Here is a 27,258-nt window from a genome sequence, read left to right on the forward strand (position 1 = left end):
ATCCCCTAAGCATAAATTCTCTTTGCAAGCCAAAATCCTCCCTAAACAAAAATTCCTCCTCTTCCAATACAAATCGCTCCTTGTTAGCTGAAATCCCCAACAACCCAGAACAAATCTTTGACCCCCCCCCCCCCCCAAATCACTCTCCCAGCTCAAATCCTCCCATTCCCAAATTCCCCCGTCCTAGCACAAATCCCCTCAATCATCCCTACTAGCACAAATTCTCCCCCGAAATCTTTGTTCCTAACACAAATCACCCCTTTTAGTGCATTGCTAAAATCAAATGTCACAAGTGTCCTTCCCCCCTCCCCCCTTTATGTCCCCAATGCAATGCTCTCCTCCCTCAAACTTACTTAGATGCAACTCGGCAAATACCTGTGAGATGCCGTTCCTCCCAGGCTCCACCTGATATTGATGTCAGTGTTCCAGAGTAGCCTAGGGGAAGCTGACTTAACAGTTTTGACAGCCAAATAGTGACAGATGTCAGCTGCAGCAGGGCCATGGGATTGGCATAGGGCAGTGTTACCCGTCCTCTACCCACATTCTTTGCTGAGAGAAGATGGGGCCAGGTAAGCAAATGCTTCACAGTGGTAATCCAGCAGTCTGGATCCAGGAGAGCTGTGGTGGCAGGAGGGAGGAGCAGAAGGGGAGTGAGACCACAACAAGCACCTCCTCCTGGCTATCTCCTCTTCCCCAGATCTGGTTTGTCTACTTCAGAGCCAAGATAACAGGAGTAGTGAATTTGCTGTTACTACACCTGTCAGCTTGTATGTAGGAGCTCTTCACGCACGCATCTTACCATTGCACCCAGGACAGCCACCCCTCCTGTCCAGCCCTGAATAGGTCTTGGATATTCTAACAGTGAGATCTCCCTGCCACAGTTGCTGATTCAATTGTAAGTTTTGAGTATTCCCATTTAGTCTTGTGTTTCAGCCCCTACTGTTATATGTTTCACTATAAAAAAAAATAATTCAATAGGAACTCAAGTTGGAGATCTAACCAAAAGATTTGACAAGGGATATAGCACACTGCCAAGTGGATTCTTCAAAGTGTTACATTCACATGGGTGGATAGCTGCTTTAAGATGTGGCTAAACATTGCCTCTGAATGTAGCTGCACCCTATGCTATGGCCACATACTAACCGGTTGATTAGCTGTGGCCAATTTGTGTGTGGTCAGAAACATTGTCCCTGAAAGCAGAATGTTGGCTCCGGGGATTCTGTTCACATTTAATCACTCAGATAATCAGTTACATGTAAACAGTAGTGAAGCTGGCCATTGATTTTATGCATGCAGTATTCAGACTCACCATGAAGAATCCACAAATTAATTGCGTAAATGTAGCCTAAGGCCCCTTTCACACAGGCTTTCGGATCAGGTCCACCTGTCAGTTTTTCAGACGGACCTGATTGGAAGCTCCATTCACTCCTATGCGGCAGTGGATTTCAATAGTGACCTGTCAGTTGACATCCACTGCCATCCGATGCGATCCTGTCCGTGAAATCCAGATGGATGGTGACCCTATTTTTCATCCGTCTGGAGAATCAGATCGGATGGGATTAGATAGGTGGTCTATTCTCATCCGATCTCCCCATGGAGGAGAGCGGGACTATGACAGGTCCATCTCTGCACAGTAAGTGTAGACGGACCTGTCATCTGCCTGCTCAGCATGGCTCAGCGGAGTAAAAAGCAGAGTCCGCTGGGCGAATTGCCCTTGTGAAATCACCCCAACTCTCAAACCTACAATAAAAAAAAGGGAATATAAGTTTTTGGTGGACTGATCCTTCAATAGCTTCCTTTTCATTTCAAAATCATCTTTATCATCTTTCAAAAATATTTCTACTGTAGCATACAAGTAAATATATATTTAATGTTTATTTATATCCAAAAATTATGAAAAAATAAGTTTGTGAAATTCAGTGTCTTAATTAACACATTAGTCTTTTATTTATTTTAGGATTTCAAACTACAAACTAAAAATATGCAGCCAGAAGCTCCACATTACTACCATGGTAATTCCTATGTTATGCTTCAAATGAAACATAGTGATGGATAAATTGGGTGTTTTTGAGTGGAATGAGTTTGATGACGGTTTTGACAAAACACGTATTAAACCGCGTGAAATGCGTCAACCTTTTTTTCTCCTGCCAATATGCCTTGTGAGTGTTTTTATTAATTATTTTTTGGGAATAAATTATCTTTTATCTGCATTATATGTATGTGCAGCCATCCAATCTTCTTTCTTTAAATGTTTTTGACGTGTTTAATTTAAATCTGAAACAACAGCAATGTTAAAAAAAAGTTGAGGAAGTATCTGAATTGGAACATTTCTGTGCAAACTCCATGTGTAGTAAAACTCTCTGCAGTGGATTCTGTATAGTATAATTAGCCTGGTCATTTCTCCTTTTTACTTCTGGTTGGGCATACACTTTAACCACTTGCTGACCACCCACCACAGTTGTACTGCAGCAGAATGGCACGCTGGGTGAAACAATGTTATATAACGTCGCTTCGCCCTGTGGCCACTAGGGGGCACGCGCACCCAGCGATCGTGATCACAGCTGGGCTCCCACGATCGCCGCTGACATGCGGAGAGCTGGGATCTGTGTTTGTAAACACACAGTTTCCAGTTCTCTGAGGGGAGAACAGACAGATCGTCTGTTCATACAGAGTATGAACAGCGATCTGTCATCTTCCCTGCACAGTCCCCTCCCTCCTTCAGTTAGAAAACACACTAGGGAACACATTAACCCCTCGATTTCCCCCTAGTGTTAACCCCTTCATTGCTAGTGAAATTTTTACAGTAGTTAATGCATTTTTATAGCATTGGTCGCTGTATTAATGCCAATGGCCTCAAAAATTTGTCAAAAAATTGTCCGACATGTCCGGCATAATGTCACAGTCCTGATAAAAATCTCAGATCACTGCCATTACTAGTAGAAAAAAAAAATAATAATAGTAAAAATGCCATAAAGCGGTTAACTTGTAGTTAGAAACATCTATCAATGTTTAATGTATAAATTAGAAGGTGGGGTGATGTCAATGAGCACATTTATGAGAACAGTAATACATTGCATGGATGTTCTAGTTTTGTAAAACATGATTGTAGAAATATATCACACCTTTAAAATGCAATCTTGAAAAACGCAATTCCTTGTCGTGATCTCTGAGCAAATAATGAAAATCTTCCCATGTCAGTTCTGTTTTGTTTTCAAACCCTGCTTCTCTGAACATAACTTCTATGACTTGATCAGCTTGATCTTTAGAAATGCATTCATTAGAGATTTCAATGAAAGACCTGAAATAATGAGTATAATTAAAGAGCACAGAATTCATTAATTTGTTTCACATGGTTCTGCTTCTCTGCTTAGCTCCCCAAGCTTTGTGTCCCACAGAATTATTGTCATGTGCATATTAGTACTCGAGTGCCGGATGTTATATAGCATTAACAGCTGTTTTGGTGCCTGCTAGAGAAATGCTAAAAAAAAATTGTAGCTAAAAGAAATTAAAAAAGCCACCCCAAAGATGGCAAAACTTGTTTAGCTGTACTTCTCCTATGGATTACAGAAATGCAGTTCGTTTTGCACTCCTGTGACCTGTTTTCAGCAGGCCGAAGCTGTTGGCTGACGTCACAGAGCCAGTCCAGGTTAGGGCAAGATTGCGACAATGGAATCGGGATCCTCCCACATGCCTGCACCGGCACCCAGCTCAGCCTCTCAGTCTGCTGAATTTTTCCTTCAGATTTACCAAAAACATATAATATGAGGTCATTAGGCATTTCAATTTGTATGCAATCAGGCAGGCCCTTGCACTGCATGGTTTTGGTAAATCTGAAGGAAAAAATCAGCAGAAAATCTGAAAAAGTGTGTATGGGGCTTAAGACTGCATTCACACTTGAGCTGAGCATCTTTGGTCGGCTTGCAGGCTATTTTAGGGCATTTGTATGGGCATTTTTGCAAAAAATTCTGAGGCTTGGGCATTTTTTACTAAAGGGAAAGAGGATGGCATGTGCACTTCTCTGAATTATTTATATATTTCGGGGGGGGGGGGGGGGGGGGCATTTTTCAGGCTCTCCCATTTTAGTCTAAAAATACTTCAAGCATGCAGCTTGTAGCTCAAAAGACGCTCATGTACATTATTGAGCTACAAGCTTCAAGTGGCACTAAATTCAAGTGTGAAGAGGTACAGCTGAAAACTATGGGATTTTGGATGTTGAGCATTTTAGAGCTTTGAGCTACAAAATGCTCAGGTGTTAATGAAGCCTACATAAAAAAAACTAAAAAAAATTACACATTAAAATACTGTATATAGACAAAACTTCTCTAAATATATCTCTCAACAGAAAAAAACGTTTAACCGCTTGCCGACCGAATAACTTAAATATACGATGGCAGAGTGGCCTCCCTGTGCTGAATCACGTACCTAATGATTTATCGCAGCACATGCCAATCACTGGGTCCCAGCCAATGACTGACCGTCAGCACCCGGTAAACGGCTCTGAGCTTCACCGAACACAGTTCTATGAATGTGAACAACACAGAGCTGTGTCCAGCTATTTTCAGTGACAGGGGATCTCGCTGTTTGTTCATTCCCTACAATTAGATCCTCAGTAAAAGCAGCACACAGTACACACATAAACACTTGGTTGGGCACACATTTAACCCTTTGATTGCCCTAGATGTTAACAACTTCCTTCCCAGTGTCATTAGTACAGTGTCAGTGCATATTATTATCACTGATCACTGTGATAATGTCACTGGTGATGTCAGTAGCAGTTAGTTCCCCTCAGCATCAGTTAGTGTTTTTAGTGTCAGATTGCCCCATTATAAGTCCCTGATCGCCGCCATTACTAGTATATAAAATAAATAAATAAAAATGTCGGTATATATCCCATAGTTTGTAGACGCTTTAAATTTCAGACAAACCAATCAATATACACTTATTGAGATTTTCATTTTACCAAAGACATGTAGCAGTATACATTTTGGCCAACATTTTTTTAAGATATTCAATTTTTTTATGGGATATGTTTTATAGCAAAAAGTAAAAAATATTGTTTATTTTTTTAAATTGTCTATTTTTTTTTCATTTATATAATAATAATAGAATAATAAAAAAAAACAGTGATGATCAAATGCCACCAAAAGAAAGCTCTATTTGTGTGAAAAAAATGATATACATTTTGTATGGATAAAGCATTGCATGACCGTGCAATTGTAATGCAATGCCACATAGCAAAAAATGGACTGGTCACAAAGGGGGTAAAATCTTCCAGAAAGCAAGTGGTTAAATATGTCTTTCTGGAAAATGTAGCCTAAATAGTTCCATGGGCGCAAATAAGTTTCTGTTTTTGCAAAATTTTGCTGACAGTGAAATTAGTTTAGCTGAAATTACTTTGCTTTTCTCTAGTCAAATTATTTTACAGACACAAAAACACACACAGACAATGACACATATATAATTACTTTAGCATTGTGGAAAACTCATCCTTTGAAAGAAAGCCATTTCCATCAATGTCATACATAGTGAACATCAGTTTGGATTTCTGTTCAGGTGATCCTGGAATAAATAAATGAAATACAGAAAAAGTTAATATCAATATCAAAAAAAACTGAAGATAAAAAGTTTTTTTCTCAGATGAAAAAAGTGAGAATTTTTTTTTAATGCAGATTAGAAAGTTAGACGTCCAAACTCCTAATCTGCTCAAATAGTATTGTAGTCACTGGATTAGCATTTAAGAAAGTATTTGGCAATTGTAAACCTAATCTTTCAGCACAGTTTTCCATTAAAAATAGATTATATATATTAAAAAAAAACAAATATATATATATATATATATATATATATATATATATATATTAGGGCTGTTACTGATTAAAAATTTTGTATTTGATTAATTGATTTTTTTTTTAAATCGATTAATCGACTACTTTCGATTAATTATAACGCACATACAGATCCAACTACTTTTAGCTGATCTCCTTGCATTGCAACTCTGCATAAGTCAGTGGTAAATGTGGTATACACTACATACAATCACCTGACACTAGTTAGTTTCCACAATCCATGACTTAACTTCACAGTTCACACAAACGTTTTAAATTTAAACTGTAGCACTGACGTAAGTAATTTTTTTTCCCACAGTAGCGTGACAATCCCTCCACCTCCGGTCTAACTAATCACTCTCACCTTATGGCATGGACCCCTGTGCAAACAGGTGGTCATGCATGCGGGTATCAAAAGGGTTAACATGGACCATAAACTTCTTTCACAAAATCAGGTCATGGATAGATCAAAGTGATCACCGCTTAAGTATAAGATTACATTTTTGTGTTCAAACACAAACTACTCACATAAAGATGATAAAAACACAGCATGTAAAGCCGACAATCGTGTTAGTTCCGTAGGGCAGCAGTGGGTGGCGTCATGCGTAGCTCCACCCCCGTACACATTACGTTCAATTGGAAACTTCAGCGTCCCTGGACTCCTCCCCCTTCCCTTCGTTAACATAGGCACTTGGGGAAGGGGGAGGAGTCCGGTGACGTCACTGGATCTCCGGCGGAACTCCCTGAAGACCCGGGAAGTCGGCGGAGAGGTGAGTAACAGTCAAAAGAATTTTAATCGATCAAAAAAAAATACGATTAATCGAGCAATTAATCTTTAATTTTCACAGCCCTGCAAGGTTTACTCCCTTTGAATAATAAACAAATGTTAACAGACATCATGATTGGCCTCAACTATTTTTATTATATCGTTGCTTGCACACAATTACATTTTCCTAGTTCAAATGCAACAAAGTTGGAAAACATGTTTAGCAAGTTTAATTGTTGGTATCTTGAAAGCACATGTTAACATTAGTTTATTATTCAAAGGGAGTAAACCTTGCAAGTTAATATGCTTTTATACTGTAGCTTAAATAAATGGTGTCTTGTCATTTACTATACCTAAAATCACATTTGGTTTTTGGATATAATTTATTCAGAGTGTTCTCTAGTCAACCAATGGCTTTCACTATGTAGTATTTGGTTTCAAATAGTTTTATTGAATTTTTCAACAAGAAAAAAAAATCTGCATAAACATTTGTGTATTGAGCATATAAATCAACAAAACAGGGATACCTGCTCAAGGAGGAACAGACCAAAAACATAGTAGTGTATCCTAAACTAAGCAATACACAAGCCTATGTAATATATCTATCTGTGTCTTATCATAAGCAAATAAAGCAATGTAAGAATTAAACACAGAAAAATAAAAAATTGCCATATGTAGAATAAACCATCGGTGCCACTATGTAGTATATAAGAAACAAAACAACATTTGTTTATGTAACTCCAATTAAGGAGCAATGGACAAAAACAAAGGTACAAACCTGCTCTGGGTCTTGTGCACTGGGGACTGATTTAGGGGCATAACCACAGGTCATGGGACCGCTTATCAAAATGTGGATAACTACATCAATGACAGATAGTCAGAGATCTGACAATACACTAACAGGGACCAGTGTTGTGAATAGAAGATAGCCAAGAAAGAGGGGAAACATCTGCTGGGATATAACTTTCATCTTTAAAGTAGTACTGAATTTTATTTTTTCATTTTGGATAGAGTAAGTGAGGGTTATAACCCAGTTATTTTTTTATTTTTTTTTATTTTTACAGCTGTCTCATTGAGGAGATGTCCCTTCCCTTCCTGTCACATAGGCCAAACAGGAAGGGAGAGGAAATCCCATAAAAGCAAGGAAATCCCTGGTTATTCCCAGGGTCACCAGAACTAGCGTCGCTATTGGAAACTTCCCTCTCTAATCTAGTTCTGGTGACAAGCCAAAATTTGGTATTCTCTTTCACTTTCACTCTTATTGATAATGGTAAACAGGACAAATGGCAAGGGTACCTTTAGTTATATTTTTAATTTTACAAATAACCGACCTATCTTCAGTAGCTACCTGTTCATTTTCTAGTATCCATTTACTTTTTTAGGAGTCAAAGCCCTTGTACACACGGTGGGAAATTCCGATGGACAATGTCCGATAGGACCGTGTTGTCGGATAATTTGACAGTGTGTGGGCTCCATTGGACTGTTTCCATCGGAATATCCGACGGACCAAGTTTTCCAGCTGGGCTATAAAATTTTCCGACGCCATGATCCGATCGGACTTTGTCCGATCATGTGTAGAGAATTCCGATCGGACAAAGTGCCACGCATGCTCAGATCAAATTCCTAGACCAAAGCTATTGGCTACTAGCCTGAACATAGTCCCGTCCATCCGACTGTGTGTATGCAACAGTTTCGGACAAAATCCGTCGGACAAAATCCGTCGGACAAAATCCGATGGATTTGGTTGTCGGAATGTCCGACCGTGTGTACAAGGGCTAAGATCTCAGGGACTGGATATACATTCTAAACCCTTATACCTTTTTAAATATTGGCTTATTGGCTTTTTTGCAGGACTAGTAATCAGTTTTTAGCTGAAAAGATACACTGGGATTTTTACAGTCTCATGAAGACAGTGTTAGGCCGGCCATACACAGTTTGAATTTCAGCCAGTTCTTAATTCGAACCATTAATGGGCAGACTGAATTTACCAGGCTGATCAATCTATGAACTTGGTTACAACCAGCCTGCTGGATTCTCTTACAATTATCACTAGCAGCTGCTATAGCTGCTAGTGGTAATCACTGTCTTCTCCTGGCGGGGAAGGCTTCCACCACCCACTCATGCCGGGAGCAGACAATTGCTCGGCAGGAGGGATTCCCCTGTCAGCACTGTCTGTGTTGATGGGGGAATCATGCAACATTTCTTTCCTGCAACCCATGGTAGCAGGAAAGAAATTTTGCACTGTGTATGGCCTACCTTAGCCATATAGGGTTTCAAAGTGCTGACTGAATTAACTGCAGAGACACTGAGGGTAATAAATCAACTTCCAAATGGGCAGAAGGACGATGCTGCTTGCTGCATGTGAGAAAGCAAAAGAGCTCTTTCACCAGTAATGATCTTGAAAACTCCTCTTGTGCATCTAACATCAGCTCACTTAGACTGGAGCTAATAAATCTCCCTGTAACATCCTAACTCCCAAGTTAGAGATGGCTGTTCACTGGACTCCATGCCAAGTGACGCCAATAACAATGTCATGCTGTGTGCTACTATCTATAAGTATGGAATAAATAAAATCTAAAATTTATCTGAACTGTAGTTGTTTTTTTTTTTCACTCATAATTGTTCCTAATTAAAAACCAAATGCAATGAAAAACGTGTTCAAAACACCAAATATATAATTATATATAATATATTGTATAATTGTATTTCCACATTACACAAGAACTGCTATACCTTACTTCCTGTATGCTAATTGTTAAAATCAGTGACAGAAATGTACCTTTCATTAAAATAACGAGTATGTTTAAGAACTCCCTGAATGATAGATATCCATTTCCATCTTCATCCGCAAGAGAGAACATGGAATCCACAAATGTAGAGTGAGGCTTGAGTCCCAAAGATTCTGCAAACTCCGTCCTGCTTAGTTCACATTTGAGAGCCTCTCTCACTTTTAGGGAGCTTTCAGCTATGAGATTTTCAATGCCTGACTGATCAATGTCAAGAACCTGCAGAATAAACAGAATGTATCATGACACAAGGGGAAAAAAAACACAAGATCTGTATATGCAATTTTAAAGAGAATCAACCTTGATTTAGCATAGCTCACTTCACTTGTAGACAACTCTAAGGTACTCTCAGTTCCCGTCTTTTCAGTTTTTTAATCTCATGCTAACACTGTCATCCAGAGAATGCATAACATATAAAAAAAACGGAGTCCTATAAATGATTGCATCATACATAATTTCCCTCTCTTTCTCTCTTAGCCCTTGTACACACAGTTGGAGATTCCGACGACCAAATCCGTTGGAGTTATTCCGACGGATGAATTCCGGACGAGGTCCGGAAGTGATGTTGCATACACACGGTCGGACTAAGTTGTCGGAAAATCCGATTGTACATAACGTGATGACGTTATTTCATTACGACGGGACTACGTTCAGGCTAGTAGCCAATAGCTTTGGTCTAGGAATTTGATCTGAGCATGCGTGGCACTTTGTCCGTCGGAGTAGGCTACACATGATCGGAGTATGTCCGATCTAAGCATTTTGTCGGAAAATATTTCCGGCAAGTTGGAAAAGTTGGTCCGACGGATATTCCGATGGAAACAGTCCAATGCAGACCACACACAGTCGGAATATCCGACAAAACGCTCCGATAGGAAACATTCCGACGGACTCTCCGACCGCGTGTACAAGGGCTTAGTGTACTTCACTGGATTACTAAGTACAACAGAGAAGAATTCCACTTGGCAAACAAATTTAAATAAGTATTGCAATGCAAATGCAAATCCAAAGGACATAAGAGTCAATGTAATTATCACATGGCAAGTGAGTAAATGAATGACCACCCTCTAGGTGTTTGAAACACTGCAAAACATATCCTGAATTAGAACTTCTTCCAGTGCCATTTTGTCCAACTGGGTCTCACCAAAGGTAATGTTCTAGCTACCAGTGTATGGAATACTCACTAGCAGGTCTTCTGTGTAGAAATTGAATTTATCCAGACGTGTTTAATCTCTATTGGAGTTGTGGATGAATGTCTATTAGTGACATGCCACTTCCTTTTTTGAGAATGTCTGCAACCATTTAGTGAATGTTTTCATTTTGCACATTTGTCACAAATATTATGAAGAATTGCACTAAAATTAACACGTTGGTCTGTTGCATAGTTAAGAAGCGGTGTGAACCACTTTTTAAACAGACACAGTAGCCAGAAAATGACTACTTCAATACTTTTCTGAGATCTAGGTTAGGCAATTTGTGACAAGTTGGCAAAACTGCCACACTTTTGCATAATCCAGTAGAACAACGAGCACAAAATGACAAGATACATTTATTACATGCGTGACATTATGATTGGTCTGAAATTCTGAAACAAACCTCTGCACACTGCTATACACCCTTAAACATTTCTTAGCAAACTTTGCATAAAAAACAGGGTTTTTTGGTTCACAATGCAATACATTACATTACACGTTTAGGCTGTCCAACTTCATCAAAATAATCCTTGTTTGGCCAATCCCTACACTACTCTGCAAAATGTAAAATACGTACTTGCTTATAGCATACTTCAGTGGATATAGGGGGTTATTTACTAACGGAAAATCCACTTTGCACTGCAAGTGCACTTGGAAGTAAAGTCTCTGTAGATCCGAGGGGGACATGCAAGGAAAATAAAAAAACAGCATTTTAGCTTGCACATGACTGGATGATAAAATCAGCAGAGCTTACACTCATTTCAGATCTACCCCTCTTTGTGCAAAGTGGATTTTTCCTTTCGTAAATAAGCCCCATAGTGTCAATAAGGGGCAGATAGACACAGCTAAAGAGAGTTACCAATGCAATATACAGTATAGGTATAAGCTATTTGGATTTGAGCACAGAAATCTGTTATTTCTTCTGCAATATGTGGACTAAAATAAATTCAGTTTTTATGCCCAGTTTGCTAAGAAATGTTTAAGGGTGCATAGACATGTGCATATTGAAATATTTTGTTTCCGAATTTAGTTTTTGTCTGAAAAATTAATTTATTTAGTTACTCCCGAAATGTGTTTTTATTTATTTTGTTTTGTTAAAAAATGCATTAGTCTGAAAATCTGACATAATTAAGGTCGAATCTGTCATCGAAGGCTTATGGCATCTGTTGAATGTTCTAAGAAGATTCGACGGAGCAGCTAAACTGTATGACGCCGCAATTGTACATTTCTGGTCGAATGTTCCACCTACAAGCTATTGTAGAATTCTAATGTTGTATGACACTAGTAATAATTATATGTAGTCATTATTATTACTAGTCAACCAACATTAGAATTCTTCTATAGCCTATGGGCGGAGCATTTGACCACAAATGTCCGCTCGCGGGGACTGCTTCGTCGAATCTTCATGTCAAATCTTTTCTCTCTGTGTTGAATAATCTTGGACTAATAGAGTTAGGTTAGGCACATTCAATCTTTTTTGCTATTGTCTCTATAATGTTGAATCTTTTCTCTCTATATCGAATCTTTTTATCTCTATGTAGAATAATGTTGAACTAATAAAGCTAAGGTTAGGCACATTCGACCACAGGTTCAATGGACACAGATTGCTATTGTCAGTGTCATGTCGAATCTCCTATCTATATCGAACTGTTGCAATGAAAATAAAGCATTTGTTTATGTCGGATCTTTTGGTTTTCAGATTCTGCACGTTCATTATCGTTTGTTAAATTGGTAAAGAAAATACCCAAAATTCGGAAGAAAATGCATTCGGAGGAAAATGAATGCACATGTCTACATAGCAGTCTGAAGAGGGTTCACCCACTTAGCACCTGATGACACATATACATGATATAAACATAAGCTTTTTGAATTTGAGCAGAGACATATCTTATTTCTAGTATAAATCTGATACATTTTGATCACAGAATAGGAAACAGTGGCATATAAACGGACACAGCATCTGCCACTTTTTGATGAATGTACCCAAAACTGATTTATACCACTGAGATAAGACACCATAAATTGTTTAGTGATGTTTGCTTGCTTAGCATATTTCCATTTCAATTTCCACCTATCTCTATGACAATAAAAGCATTTTCATATCAATATAGATCTATTTTTTTTTTCAAAATGTTGCTAATCACATACAATTGAATATCATATACGTGCATGTCTATTAGACGTAGGCCATGAGCTTGGCTAATGTATACATTACTTGAGAAAAGGAGTGTCTGAAGAAGGTTTCCAGGATCTGACTTCTTTGTTTTTTAGTAACAGCTTCCTTTAGCAGACTGTCCTCATCCATTTTTTGTTCAATAAGTGTAAATCCATTTTCTTGCAGTTGATTGATAAAACCTATGCATTCTTCCTCACCATAGAAATGCAGGACCTATACCAAAATAAGCAACCAGATTATTTTTTTCCTATTTCTAATGAAGCATGGGAGAATGAAAGCAAGAATCTGATTTGTCACTACAGCCACAAGACTTGTTCTTTTTATCACATTTCTGCCATGCTTTAAATGTTCATATACTGTTATTTTACTATTGATTAGAGTTTAAACAACATAGCTTATTACTAATTTAATATCATATATGTGAGAAAACAGAAGCTAATAGAAGGAATTAATAAAGGAATAGAGCATGTTAAATTTGTAAAGTGATAATGCAATATTTAAAAATGAAAGTGATAATACAACATTTAAAATTAAATTGATGCAATATATGATAATAAAAGTCCAATAATTGTTAATGGAAAATCCTCCACAGTGATGATTCTTCTAACAAAACTTTATCCTGAGTGATCCCACCACCACATGCAATGCACGCTCACCTCATTTATGCGACCCGAGGGGTTTGGTATACAATTTTCCAAACAGGTAAATGTTATCCTTCATTCATGTGTGCAAGGGATGAGCTGAACACCCCCCAGTTCGGTTAGTGGCAGAACAAATGCGAACAGACCAAAAATTTGTGCGAACACACAAACCCCCGTTAAAGTCTATGGGACTCGAATGTGAAAAATCAAAAGTGCTCATTTTAAAGGCTAATATGCAAGCTATTGTCATAAAAAATGTTTGGGTACCTGGGTCCTGCCCCAGGGGACATGAATCAATGCAAAAAAAAGTTTTAAAAATGGCAGTTTTTCAGGAGCAGTGATTTTTTCCCCGTGTTTAGAACTGTCCCTGCACAAAATGACATTTCTAAAGGAATAAAAGTCATTTAAAACTGCTTGTGGCTGTAATGTAATGTTGCCCCCCCCCCTCCCAGCCCATTACCAGGCCCTTTGGGTCTGGTATGGATATTAAGGTGAACCCCACACCCAAATAAAATAAAAGGTGTGGGGCCCCCAGGCCCTATATACTGTGAACAGTAGCAGTATACAGGCGGTCCCCGGGTTACAAACAAGATAGGGACAGTAAGTTTGTTCTTAAGTTGAATCTGTTTGTAATTTGTAACAGGTACATTTTGTAAGTGTAAATCTAGCCAAAAAATAAATTTTTAAGCTTTTCGGATAACATAGGGATGGGTTATCATCACCCCTATAACATTTGTTTTGCTGCCGGCGCCCCTGTTCAGAAGATTTCACCTCACTTTTTGGCCCAATGACAATTGGATTTTGAAAATTTTGAAACAAGGATTGGTGATAAAGCATCAGTGGAGACACATTTTTTCCCATATTAACTCTTACAGGAGAGAATGTCCCTTCCTAGGGGTAGATTTCCTCTCACTGCCTGTTATCTTCCTCCATTTGTAAGTAGGAGTCGTTTGAAAATAGGGGACCACCTGTATATACTGCCCAGTTACTCTTGGTGGGTGCTGGAATGTGCCCTGCTGTGAAATATTATATCAAGAACAGTAATTATGTGCCCCTGTTAAGCAGGGGCATACAAATTGGGCCTTAGGCGGTGGTGGTGGCACAACACTGTAAAGGCTCACAGATACTTTTGTTGACTAGAGGAACAGGTCCTGCTGTGAAATATTAGATCAAAAATTGTAATTATGTGCCCCTGTTAAACAGGGGCATAAAAATTGGGCCTTCGGTGGTGGTGGTGGTGGTACAACACTGTAAAGCCTCACAGATACTTTTGTTGAGGGCAGGAACAGGTCCTGCTGGGAAATATTAGATCAAAAATTGTAATTACAAGCCCCTGTTAAACAGGGGCAGAAAAATTGGGCCTTAGGCACTGGTGGTGGTGCCACAACACTGCAACCCCACACAGAAACAGGAACAGGTCCTGCTGGGAAATATTAGATCAAAAATTGTAATTACAAGCCCCTGTTAAACAGAGGCAGAAAAATTGGGCCTTAGGCACTGGTGGTGGTGCCACAACACTGCAACCCCACACAGATACTCTTGTTGAGCGCAGGAATGAGCCCTGCTGTTAAATATTTGATCAAAAAGTGTAGTTATGCACCCCTGTTAAACAGGGGCAGAAAAATTGGGCATTAGGCAGTGGTGGTGCCACAACACTGCAACCTCTCACAGATACTCTCGGTAAGCTCAGAAACAGGCCTTGCTGTTAAATATTTGATCAAAAATTGTAATTACATGCCCCTGTTAAACAGGGGCAGAAAAATTGGGCTTTAGGCAGTGGTGGTGGTGCCCTGAACCAAAAATATTCCTAGAAGCTATCATCATTAAGAATGAGGAGGAATAGTATAGTCACTCAGCATAATAGGATAGACACTCAGCATATACAGTCTTCAAGAGATCCCACATCCATAGAAAAATCAATCAGTTACATCAGCATCAGGTGCTTGGTAGCTGGTGATCCAAGACTGATTCAATTTTTTATGAATGTGAGACGATTAACAGAGTCTGTGAACAGGTGCACTCTGTGACAGGTTACAAAGCCTCCAGCAGAACTGAATGTGCATTCAGAAAGAACGCTGGATGCAGGACAGGCCAGTAGCTCAATTGCATATTGAGCAAGCTCTGGCCAGTGGTCCATCCTCAAGACCCAGTAACCCAGTGGATGCTCTGTTGGAAAGGGTTCCAAGTCTGATGTTGCCCCTATATATTCCTGCACTATGTAATTCAGGCACTGGCAATGGTTGCTGGAACCGATCAGACCTAGGCGCTGAGGACTTAAGAATTGTCTGAAGGCATCGGTCAGCCAGCCACCTTATCCAACACTCCTCCCGTGACTACGAAGCCTCAGAAACACGTTGTCCAGCACCAGGAAATTGTAACCTCCCAGGCTCTGGAAACGCATTGCACCAACCTTTCTGCAAGCCCCCCCGAAGATGTTTCATTCTCTGCTCCCTCTGCAAAGGCTGGATAGTTAGGTAAGGAAGTCCTCCTCTTCCTCCTGCTGTTCTGCCTCAAGTGCCCTGCCCATTATTCCACAAAGTGTGTGCTCCAACAGGAAGACAAGAGGGGCAGTATCACTGATGCATGCACTGTCACTACTCACCATCCTCGTGGAATCCTCAAATGGTGACAGGACAGTGCATGCATCCTTGATCAGTAGCCACTGGTGTGGCGAAAAAACCAAGCTCCCCCGACCATGTCCTGGTGCCATACTCACACAGGTACTCATTGATGGCTCTCTGCTGCATGTGCAGCCACTGCAGCATTGCCAAAATTGAGCTCCACCTGGTGGGCATGTCACAAATTAAGCAATTCTTGGGCAGGTTGCATTCTCTTTGAATGTCAGCCAGCCGAGTACTGGCATTATATGACTGGCGGAAGTTACCACAGACTTTCCCGGCCTGCCTTAGGAGATCTTGTAAGCCCGGTTACCTGCTTAAGAACCACTACACCCCCAAATTCAGGACGTGAGCCAAACAGGTAGCATGAGTCAAGTGTCCCTGTCAGAGGGCAGAGAGGAGGTTGGTGCCATTGTCGCATATAACTATTCCTGGCTGCTGGCTGGAGCTGGCATGGTGTCAACTACCTCTGAGCCTGCCCATGCAGAGCTGACAGAATCTCTGCCCCAGTGTGACTCCTGCCCCCTAAGCAGACCAACTCAAGCACCATATGGCATCTTTTTGTCTGAGTGCTTGCGTAGCCCCTTGAATGCCTACAGAGCACCGCTGGTTCAGAGGAGAAATCTGCAGAGGAAGAGACCATAGATGAAGAAGAAGAGGAAGGGGTGGAGGAGAGAGCTGTGGCAGAATCACCACTACTAGTATTTTGTAGGCGTGGTGGTGGAACAAGCTCCAACAATACCGAACCCTGTCCTGCATCCTTCCCAGATGCCAGAAGAGTTACCCAGTGTGCTGTGAAAGAAAGGTAATGTCCATGTCCATGCCTGCTGGACCATGAGTCGGCAGTAATATGCACCTTACTGCTGACCGCCCTGTCCAACGAGGCCAAGACTTTGCCTTCCACATGCTGGTGGAGAGCCGGAATGGCCTTCTGTGAAAAGAAATGGTATTTGGGAACCTGCCACTGAGGTAGCGCACATTTCACAAATTCACGAAAGGGGGCAGGGTCTACCAGCTGAAATGGCAGCAGTTGCAGAGCTAGAAATTTGGCCAAGCTAGCATTCAGACAGCGAGCATGTGGATGGCTGGGACCAAATTTCTTTTGACGGTTTAGCAACTGGGGTAGGGAAATTTGCCTGCTAAAATCCGATGTTGGTGTACCGCTGGCAGATTGGCAAATGTGAGGGGTGTACTCACTTCTGTAAGATATTGTATGTATTTTATTTTATGAAGAAATTGAGACTCTCAGCGTCTCTAAAATCAATATACATTTTTAAGCTTTCTCAAAGTATATAATAAGCATAATTTATTAATTAGTAAAAATATATTAATTATTAACATGTTATATGACAACATACTTACTGTATCATACTCATTGGGCACCTTGACCAGCAAAGTTCTGCATCCATGATTATTAGACTGAATGACATTAAAGCATTTATGGCTTGGTAAGGCAATGGTACGAATCACTGTGCTCCGACTGTCCAAAATTTTTATCACTTGATGTGGATGAATTTGTAAGAGAACAATGCACAAAGGTTCTTTTGGTCCTTGCCACTCTTGAGCTTAAAAAGGATATGTCCATTAATAATGCAATATACCATACATCGTCAGAAATAGCATATGAATAAAACAGGCATGCTGTTATTAATATGCAAGTTTATTTGGCTTTTATGTGATGAAAAATTACTATACTGTAGATCAAGATTATTGCCAACAGTAGAAAAAAAGCAACACAATTCAAGTGATCCCTAAATAGTTCATGCTACATCTCCATATACAATGTATAGTTTAGTAGAACATTGTAAACGTTCTCTATTAGTACTGTAGATAGCAATGCATGATTAGTTCTATTAAATGAAAAAAAAAAAAAGTAGACACCCTAATAGTATATCTACTGTAAATTGCACAAATAAGTTTATGTATAAATTACAATTACCTGTGATCCCTTCAGCTGATAGGACATTTTTTATACTTGCTTGTTGCCTTTTGATTTTTTTAAAGTTCTTCTTACGAGAGTGAGCAACTATCCAGGCAATAAAGAAACTTACTGAGGTAGAAAAAAGAAAGCAGTGTGAAACTAAGAAACAGAATATGTTTCCTTAAGAAATGTTGAAATCACTAAATATAACCAGTAAATATTGCCTTTATTCGTCCTTGCAAAACTTTTCTATTGTTTTTCCCTACAACTGTTGTAAATGTTTCAAAACTATGGGCATCCCTTAAATAGCTAGGCAAAGTGCATTGAATAATTTTAAAGCACAATACCCTTAAAAGTTATGTAAATTCTAATAATGTCTTTTATTTGGTCAGTATTGATCTGTTAAAGGGGGTGTTTAATGCGTTAAGGTGAAAAAACTTCTGTCACTGACTGGCCCCCTGTTTTACTCACTTGATCCCCGTAATTCCCACGCTGTAGACGTGCTCTTCCCCTCTGCCCATTGTCTCAGCTCTTGATTGGATAGATTGATAGCAGCACAGCCATTGGCTCCTGCTGCTGTCAATCAAATCCAATGACACGGTTGCCAGGGACGAGTCCGGCATTCTGCGTCTATGGATGCAAATGCTGGACTCAGGAGCATGCACGCAAGGTAATCCCCTGGGAGAGCGCTTCTCCCAGGGGCTTATACGATGCAGGGAGTAGCTACAAGTACTGCAGGGGGAACCCCAGAAGTTGAGGATCGGGGCCACTCTCTGCAAAACGAACTGCACAGTGGAGGTAAGTATGGCATGTTTGTTATTTAAAAAAAAAACTAAGCTATACAATCACTTTAAATATACTATTAAAAGTATTTTGTTATATCTGTTCAATGAATGCAAATAAATAACAAATACGAGTTAATTTTGACATATCCCTTCAGCAAAAAATTTGAAAGCAGCGGAACACCCTTTAAAAGTCTATGGGAGAAATCAAAAGTGCGAATTTTAAAGGCTTATATGCATGGTATCGTTATAAAAAGTGTTTGGGGAACCGGGTCCTTCCCCAGGGGACATGTATCAATGCAAAAAAAGTTTTAAAAACTGACGTTTTTTCGGGAGCCATGATTTTAATAATGCTTAAAGTGAAACAATAAAAGTATAATATTCCTTTAAATTTCGTACCTGGGGGGTGTCTATAGTATGCCTGTAATGTGGCGCATGTTTCCCATGTTTAACAGTCTGACAGCAAAATTACATTTCTAAAGGAAAAAAAGTAATTTAAAATGATTTGCGGCTATAATGAATTGTTGGTCCCGGAAATACACATAAAAGTTCATTGATAAAAATGGAATGGAATTTCCCCACAGGGGAACCCCCGAACCAAAATAAAAAATGCATGGGGTCCCCCTAAATTCCATACCAGGCCCTCCAGGTCTGTTATGGATATTAAGGGGAACCCTGTGCCAAAATTTAAAAAAAATGGCATGGGGTCCCCCAAAAAATTCATATCAGACCTTAAATCTGAGCACGCAATCTGGCAGGCCACAGGAAAATAGGGGGCGACGAGAGAGCACCCCCCCCTCCTGAAACATACCAGGCCACATACCCTCAACATTGGGAGGGTGCTTTGGGGTAGCCTCCCAAAGCACCTTGTCCCCATGTTGATGGGGAGAAGGGCCTCATCCCCACAACCCTTGCCTGGTGGTTGTGGGGGTGATGCAGGGTTCCCCTTAATATCCATACCAGACCTGAATTTTTTTTTTAAATTGCCGAGGGCATCCCCTTAAAATCCATACCAGACCTGAAGGGCCTGGTATGGAATTTAGGGGGGCCCTCACGCCATTTTTTTAAAATTTTGGCACGGGGTTCCCCTTAATATCCATACCAGACCTGAAGGGCCTGGTATGGAATTTAGGGGGACCCCCACGCATTTTTTTAAAATTTTGGTCCGGGGTTCCCCTTTGGGGAAACCCCATGCTATTTTTATCAATTAACTTTTATGTGTATTGTCGGACCGACAATTCATTATAGCCACCATTTTAAATGACTTTTTTTCCTTTAGAAATGTAATTTTGCTGTCAGACACGGGAAACATGCGCCCCTTTACAGGCATACTATAGACAACCCCCAGGTATGAAATTTAAAGGACTATTACACTTTTATTGTTTCACTTTAAGCATTATTAAAATCGCTGCTCCCGAAAAAACTGCGATTTTAAAAACTTTTTTTTGCATTGATACATGTCCCCTGGGGCAGGACCCGGGTCCCCAAACACTTTTTATGACAATAACTTGCATATAAGCCTTTAAAATTAGCACTTTTGATTATTCATGTTCGTGTCCCTTAGACTTTAACGGTATTCACGTGTTCGAACACATTTTTTGCCTGTTCGCATGTTCTGGATGCAAACTGAACCTGGGAGGTGTTCAGCTCATCCCTACTCTCTGCCTGTGCTGCATTTTGCATTTTTAGTAACATTGTTCTAAACTATTTATGTAAACTATATATCCCCTGCCTCTATAGTAAAGTAATTGTAAGGTCTTGTTTAAAAATATAATTATAATAGGAATAAAAGTGATCACAAAGAAAAAAATTAAAAGGGAATGTGTAAACATAAACAAATGTAAATAAAATAAACTATAAGAAAAAAATTAATTAGTGCCCCTGTCCCCTCGTTCGGGCATGCAAAAGAAAATGCATACATAGGTTTTGTCCGCATATGTAAATGTTCAAACCACACATGTGAGGTATCCACGAACGGTAGAGCGAAAGCAATAATTCTAGCACAAGACCTCCTCTGTAAGCCCTTGTACACACGGTCGGACATTCCGACAACAAAATCCGTCGGATTTTTTCTGACGGATTTTGTCCGAAACTGGTGTTGCATACACACGGTCGGACAAAGTTGTCGGAAAATCCGATTGTTCGTAACGTGATGACGTTATTTAGCTATGACGGGACTACATTCAGGCTGATAGCCAATAGCTTTGGTCTAGGAATTTGATCTGAGCATGCATGGCACATTGTCTGATCAGAATTCTCTACAAACAATCGGACAAAGTCCGATCGGATCATGTTGTCGGAAAATTTTTATATCCAGCTCTCAAACTTTGTTGGTCGGACATTCTGACGGGAAAGCCCACACATGGTCAGATTATCCGACAACATGGTCCGATCGGACATTTTCCGTCGGGAATGTCTGACTGTGTGTACAAGGGCTTAGTCTAAATTGGTAGCCTATGGAAATTTTTAAGTACCAAAGTTTGGCGCCAATCCACCAGTGAGTGGAATTTTAAATCGGGACTTGTTAGGTTTCTATTTACTTGGTTTAACATCATCTTTCACATTATGCAAAAAATTTGGATTAACTTTACTATTTATTTTTTTAAGTCATACTAATTTTTTTACAAAAAATTGCGTTTAGAAAATTGCTGCGCAAATACCATGTGATATGAAAAAATTGCAAAGCCCACCGTCTTATTGTCTAGGTTCTCTACTAAAAAAAAATATATTTATAATGTTTGGGTGTTCCGAGTAATTTTCTAGCAAAAAATTTCTGATGATTTTTACATGTAGGAGAGGAATGCCGGAATTTGCCCAGTATGGAAGTGGTTAACCCCCACTAGACTGCAATATATATATTGTTTTTTTTTTCCAGCTACATTTTTGGTCTTTTTTTTATGAAAAATAAAAAACTCAGGAGTGATTAAATACCACCAAAAGAAAGCTCTAATTGTGTGAATAAAATGATAAATGACCGCGCAATTGTCATTCAAAGTGTGACAGCGCTGAAACCTGAAAAATGGCCTGGGCAGGAAGGGGGTGTAAGTGTATTGAGGTGGTTAACTCTAAAGTGGTAACCAGAAAAGCCTTTTAAAGTGTTGCCTATGGAGATTTCTAGGTATTGTAGTCTATCGCCATTTCATGGGCATGCAAATTTTAAAATCTTACCATGTTTGGTATCCATTTACTCAATGCAACATAGTTACATACAGTAGTTACATAGTAGGTAAGGCTGAAAAAAGACAATAGTCCATCCAGTTGGGTATTATTTTTTGTGTGCACTAAAATGCATTTAAGTGTATTTTTCCTGAAAAATTCCATTTGATAAACTGCTGTGCATTTATTGTGTACTGTAAAAAATTTCAACAACCACTATTTTGTTCTTCAACATCTCTGCTTTCATAAAATATATCATGTTTGGGGGGTTCTAATTGATTTTCTATATAAAAAATCATATTTTAACATGTATATGAGAAATGTAAAAATTGGCTTGGGTAGCAAGTGGTTAATAATAGTTGTCAAAGCACTGTCCCCTAATTAATTTTTATAAAGCTTTTCTTAATGTTATCATCTGTATTATTTCCAACATACAGTATACACACTGATAAGTATCATAAACTATACATACCCAAAGGAAAAGAGCAAATGGTCACAATTAGGGCACTGTATCCAAACACGCAGCCTTCAAAGTAGTCCGTAACAGTTAAAGGAGCACAGGGGGAAAGTTTTGCAGATGATATCTGTTCTGGCTGAGGACATGGATCACCTAAGAAATAAAAAAGAAAATTGTGAATTGATGTTAGTCCTATATACTGTACATGCACTATTGTACGTTTTCCTTCATATGACTGGATATTTCATTGGTTGCAAACATGTTAACTTCACTGCACCCCACTTCACTGAGTTTAGCATGTTTGAGTTACTTTTATTTACAAAAAATGCAATAGCTTGCAGGTGTCATTGCTGCCTAAATACAGTAGATGGTAGTGGAGATCCCTCTGTCTATTCTGTTGGCCTGGATGTGAGAATTGATTGATTTCTCTAATTTAGCCTCTGCATGGCCACCTTAAAGTGGTTGTAAAGTCCACTTTTTCACTTGTACCTACGGGTAAGCCTATAATAAGGTTTACCTGTAGGAATAAAGAATATTTAGTAAATGTTCACCATTTAGAAGATATTCACAATTGTAGCGGCCGGTGATGTCAGGGGTGCATGCGCACATCGCTCTAAAGGTACAGCACACTCAAGTGGTAAGGAGGCAGGGGAATGTTTTAATCATGAGGGACTTCAACATTCGTGGTACTGATTAAGAATAAAGAACTGTTCACTCCACTATGCCATACTATGTCATTTGTTGAATGTAATGCAGGACAATTTCACAAATCAAATGGTGAGAGCCCAAACTAGGACCTAAATACTGCACTGAACCTACTAACTACAAACAACACTGAGCTGATTACAGATATAGAAGTAAGGAATCATTTAGGTAACACTATTTATGTTTGCCTCAAAGTATAGGAAAATGAGGGTAGGACAAGAACACTACGTTTCAAAAGAGCCAACTATACTAAGCTGTACACCATGTTACATGATACTAAATGGGATCAAATTCTTGAAACAAAGAACGCTGAAGAAAAGTGAAAGTGCTTTAAGAACATATTAAAAATGGCATTTGCCAGTGCATTCCAACAAATATTAAAGAACAAAAGCTAAACCTGGGTGGCTAAATATTAAGATCATTAGTAGTAACCATTTACAAAAAGCTGTTCTTGCTAGACCAACCTTTTAACATTGTATGAGGAGCTAATCTATAATTTGGATAAAGAAAGGCCTGTGGATTGTATTTCTCTAATTTGATACATTACCTCGTAAATGCTTTGTTTCCAATTAAGGTCTTTTGACATTAATGAAATTGTATGTACCTACAGTAGATAGAAAACTGGTTGCAGAAGCACGTCCAGACAGGAGTGATACATTATGTTTTCTAAATGGTCTAGTGTTGTCAGTGGGTACCCCAGAGCTTTGATCTGGGACCAATTTGTTTTAACTTGTTCAAGATGTAATGTAATAGACTTTGGAGCTAAAAATTTGAATGCAAGTTATTCACTTGAGTCAGTGTGGAGGCCTACAGTATATATTCCTAAATTTCAAACCAGAACCCTTCCCACATGTGTATCTCTGGTGCTTTTGTGGGCATGCGTTTACCTGCATGGTTGCCTAGTGGATGTGCGGACCCTTCAACTAGGACTGTTTAACTTATTCTTGTCTAATAGGTATCTTGGGTCACCAATAAGTTAACCCTCCAGCCCCTAGAAAGACCTGTTTCTCAAAACACATCTAACAATCCCACAAATATAAATTGTGTTATTTATATGCAAAACTGATGGAGGGCCTACAGTATATATTTCTACATTTCAAACCAGACCCCCTTCCCGCATATGTATCTCTGGGTCTCTTGTGGGCATGCGTTTACCTGCATGGTTGCCTAGAGGATGTGCGGACCCTTCAACAAGGACTTTTTAACTTATTCTTGTCTAATAGGTATCATGGGTCACAAATAATTTAGCCCTCCAGCCCCTGAGAAGACTTGTTTCTCAAAACACATCTAACAATCCCACAAATATAAATTGCGTTATTTATATGCAAAACTGATTTATGGTAATATGTGGGAACAGTGGGATGGATATACATAAAATATGTTGTAATATGTTAGACCTGATGTTTTTAAGTTTATTTTTCTTAATGAAACTATCAATACAACTTTTTTGATTTTATAAATATATATCTTCCTATCATTATAATGCCTAGAAAGTCCCGAATACTGTAGTTAATTTTGTTGGTATATCCATGTTTAACCACTTGCGGACCAGCCATCCTCATTATACTGCGGCAGGTCGGCACGTTCCCGTGAATCGCCGTCATTGTACATCAGCTCCTTTAAGAACCATAGCAGGTACGCGTGCATGCCCACTGCACGGCGGGGGACATGATGCGTGTGGCCACAATGTCCGCCGGCCACGCGTGATCGAGAGAAAAGGGATATGTGTGTGTAAACAAATAAATCCCCATTCTGTCAGGAGAGGAGAGCCAGATTGTCCTACTAAGTAGGAGCAGCGATCTGGCTCCTCCTCTAGTAAATCTCCTCCCCACATTGTTAGAATCACCTAGCAAGGGACACATTTAACCCCTTAAGCGCCCCCCTAGTGTTAACCCCTTCCCTACCAGTGATATTTACACAGTAATCAGTGCATTTTTATAGCACTGATCGCTGTATAAATGTCAATGGTCCCACAAATGTGTCAAAAGTGTCCGATCTGTCCGGCGCAAAGTCGTGGAACCAATAAAAATCGCTGATCACCGCCATTACTAGTAAAAAAATAAAGAAATAAAAAATGCATAAATCTCTTCCCTATTTTATAGATGCTATAACCTTTGCGCAAACCAATCAATATACACTTATTGCATATTTTTTTACCAAAAATATGTAGAAGAATATATAATCGGCCTAAACTGAGGAAGACTTTTTTTTAATATTTTTTGGGGGTATATTTATTATAGCAAAAGGTAAAAAAATATAGCTTTTTTTTAAAATTGACATTGACATTTTTGTTTATAGCGCAAAAAATAATAACCACAAAGGTGATCAAATACCTCCAAAAGAAATCTCTATTTGTGGGAAAAAAAGGGCATCAATTTTGTATGGGTACATGACCTGCGCATGACCACGCAATCGTCAGTTAAAGCAACGCAGTGCCCTATCACAAAAAATGTCCTGGTCATTAAGGGGGTAAATCATTTCCAGTCCTTAAGTAGTTAAGTAAATACCAGACTGTTTTTTAATATATGGTACCTGAATTATATGAGGTCTCTCTGTATAGATTGGGAGCAAAGGGGCTGGGTATTTCTACTATCAAATCTGATATCTTAGCCATACCGTATATAACAGTAGACCATAATAAACATTTGCAAACTAATGTGGTTTTGACTAGCAATTTTTCAGTACACTATTTTTGTATTATATTCTAGATGTATTTATATAGTCATTTAAAGTGACTAATTTAAAACTAGAGGCAAACATGTTTTTCTTCATTTTGAATAGAGTAAGGGAGGGTTATAACCCCTGTCAGTACATCTGCGTCCCATTGGGGAGAATTCCCATTACTTCCTCTGAATGGGCAAAACTGGAAGTAAGGGCAAATGCCTGCATATTGAGGAAATTCCTTGGGGACCCCCAGTTTACCAGAACTAGTGTCCCTATTGGAAGATTTGCCTTCTATTATATTTCTGTGGACAACACAAAATTGGGACTTTCTTTTACTTTCAATTATAATGGTAAACAGGACAAATGGAGAGGGTGAATCTCCCTAAGAGGACACAGACAGCAATAAAAACTGAAAGGTGTCCTCCACTCTATCCAAAACAAACAAAAATAAAGGTTTACCTTTAGTTGTGCTTTACGTAAACCTATTAATCAAATACAAATAGACAGATAAATAGAGCAGTAAGTATTTCTCTAAACCAGAAACTTTTGCTGATTGGTTAAGAATGAACTGTAATTACAAAATTCCTGTGATTCAGTGACAGTGACTGGGTAAAAGGAAAAAAATAAATAATTCAATGCATTTAAATTGTATCTTTAGGTAAAAGTTGTTTTAGTTTTGGATTGAAAGGGTAAGGCTTAGACCTTCTGATGAGTTTTCATTGCCTCCATTGGTAAGATTCACCCCTCTATTTGCACTGGTGACTATCTTCACCAAAATAGAAAATGAGAGTAAATCCATTTTAGAGTTGCACCCAGAACAATAGTCAAGGGGAAATCTAATGGGGACATTTGTTCATGGGGACAACTGTCTAAGAGGGGAATTCCCCCATTTTGGGAGCTCCTTCACTAACTTCCTTTTGCATGTATGGGAGAGGTATAAATTGGAAATGTTCCCAATGGTACAGAGACAGCAAATGAATCAGCTGGAAGAGGTTTAACCCTTCTCTATTCTATCCAAAATTAAAAAAAAACATTCGATGTGCACACACCTTAACATTCCTTGTTGCCTGTGTCCCTGTTTGTAGACTTTACTGCAGTTTCCTTTAATACCACTGACACAGGACGTAATGGGCTTTGCAGTGCCACTCTAGAATCTCTCTTTTTTCTTTCTCCTGTTTGCCATTTGATATTAGATTGGCCCCTTCAAAATGATGGTCACTTTAGTTGTCAATTTAGCGTTCATAGTTTGGCAGTTCCAATTGAACACTTTAGGATAATTACACTATTTCAGATTGAAAAGTATTATTTTTACTGTTTGCCACTTAGTGCTAAAGTAATATGGGTAGAAAATTACTTAATTGATAGTATTAAGTATATAGAATCACTTTGTCTGTCACATATCTTTATCAGCTGATGTCGATGGTGGGTTACATTAAAATATTGTATTTGTAGGGGTGCTCTATTTCCTTAATGCTCTGAGGAAGAAAGAGAAAACTGTCTAACCACCTAAAGGAAGTACCTTCTTTGACTGCCTTTGTTCCAGGAAACAGCTAAAACAACCCTGTCCACAT

At 39.1% G+C, this 27,258-nt stretch overlaps 1 protein-coding gene across 1 annotated transcript in view; it reads right to left on the bottom strand.

Annotated features, from left to right (window-relative positions):
- Nucleotides 1–27,258, bottom strand: part of LOC143963684 (dual oxidase 1-like) — a 246,905-nt gene that overhangs the window by 83,337 nt on the left and 136,310 nt on the right. Inside the window, exons 16-22 of the mRNA XM_077473400.1 lie at nt 22,334–22,471; nt 17,942–18,052; nt 17,365–17,567; nt 12,783–12,956; nt 9,371–9,596; nt 5,466–5,559; nt 3,123–3,298 (exon numbers count right to left, since the gene is read on the bottom strand). Of these exons, the coding sequence (XP_077329526.1) occupies nt 3,123–3,298; nt 5,466–5,559; nt 9,371–9,596; nt 12,783–12,956; nt 17,365–17,567; nt 17,942–18,052; nt 22,334–22,471 (1,122 nt within the window). The remainder of the gene's footprint in view (nt 1–3,122; nt 3,299–5,465; nt 5,560–9,370; nt 9,597–12,782; nt 12,957–17,364; nt 17,568–17,941; nt 18,053–22,333; nt 22,472–27,258) is intronic.

The sequence above is a fragment of the Lithobates pipiens genome, unplaced genomic scaffold (assembly GCF_037356315.1).
Source record: "Lithobates pipiens isolate NorthernLeopardFrog02 unplaced genomic scaffold, aLitPip1_a1.2 Scaffold_8, whole genome shotgun sequence".
Lineage (NCBI taxonomy): Eukaryota > Metazoa > Chordata > Amphibia > Anura > Ranidae > Lithobates > Lithobates pipiens.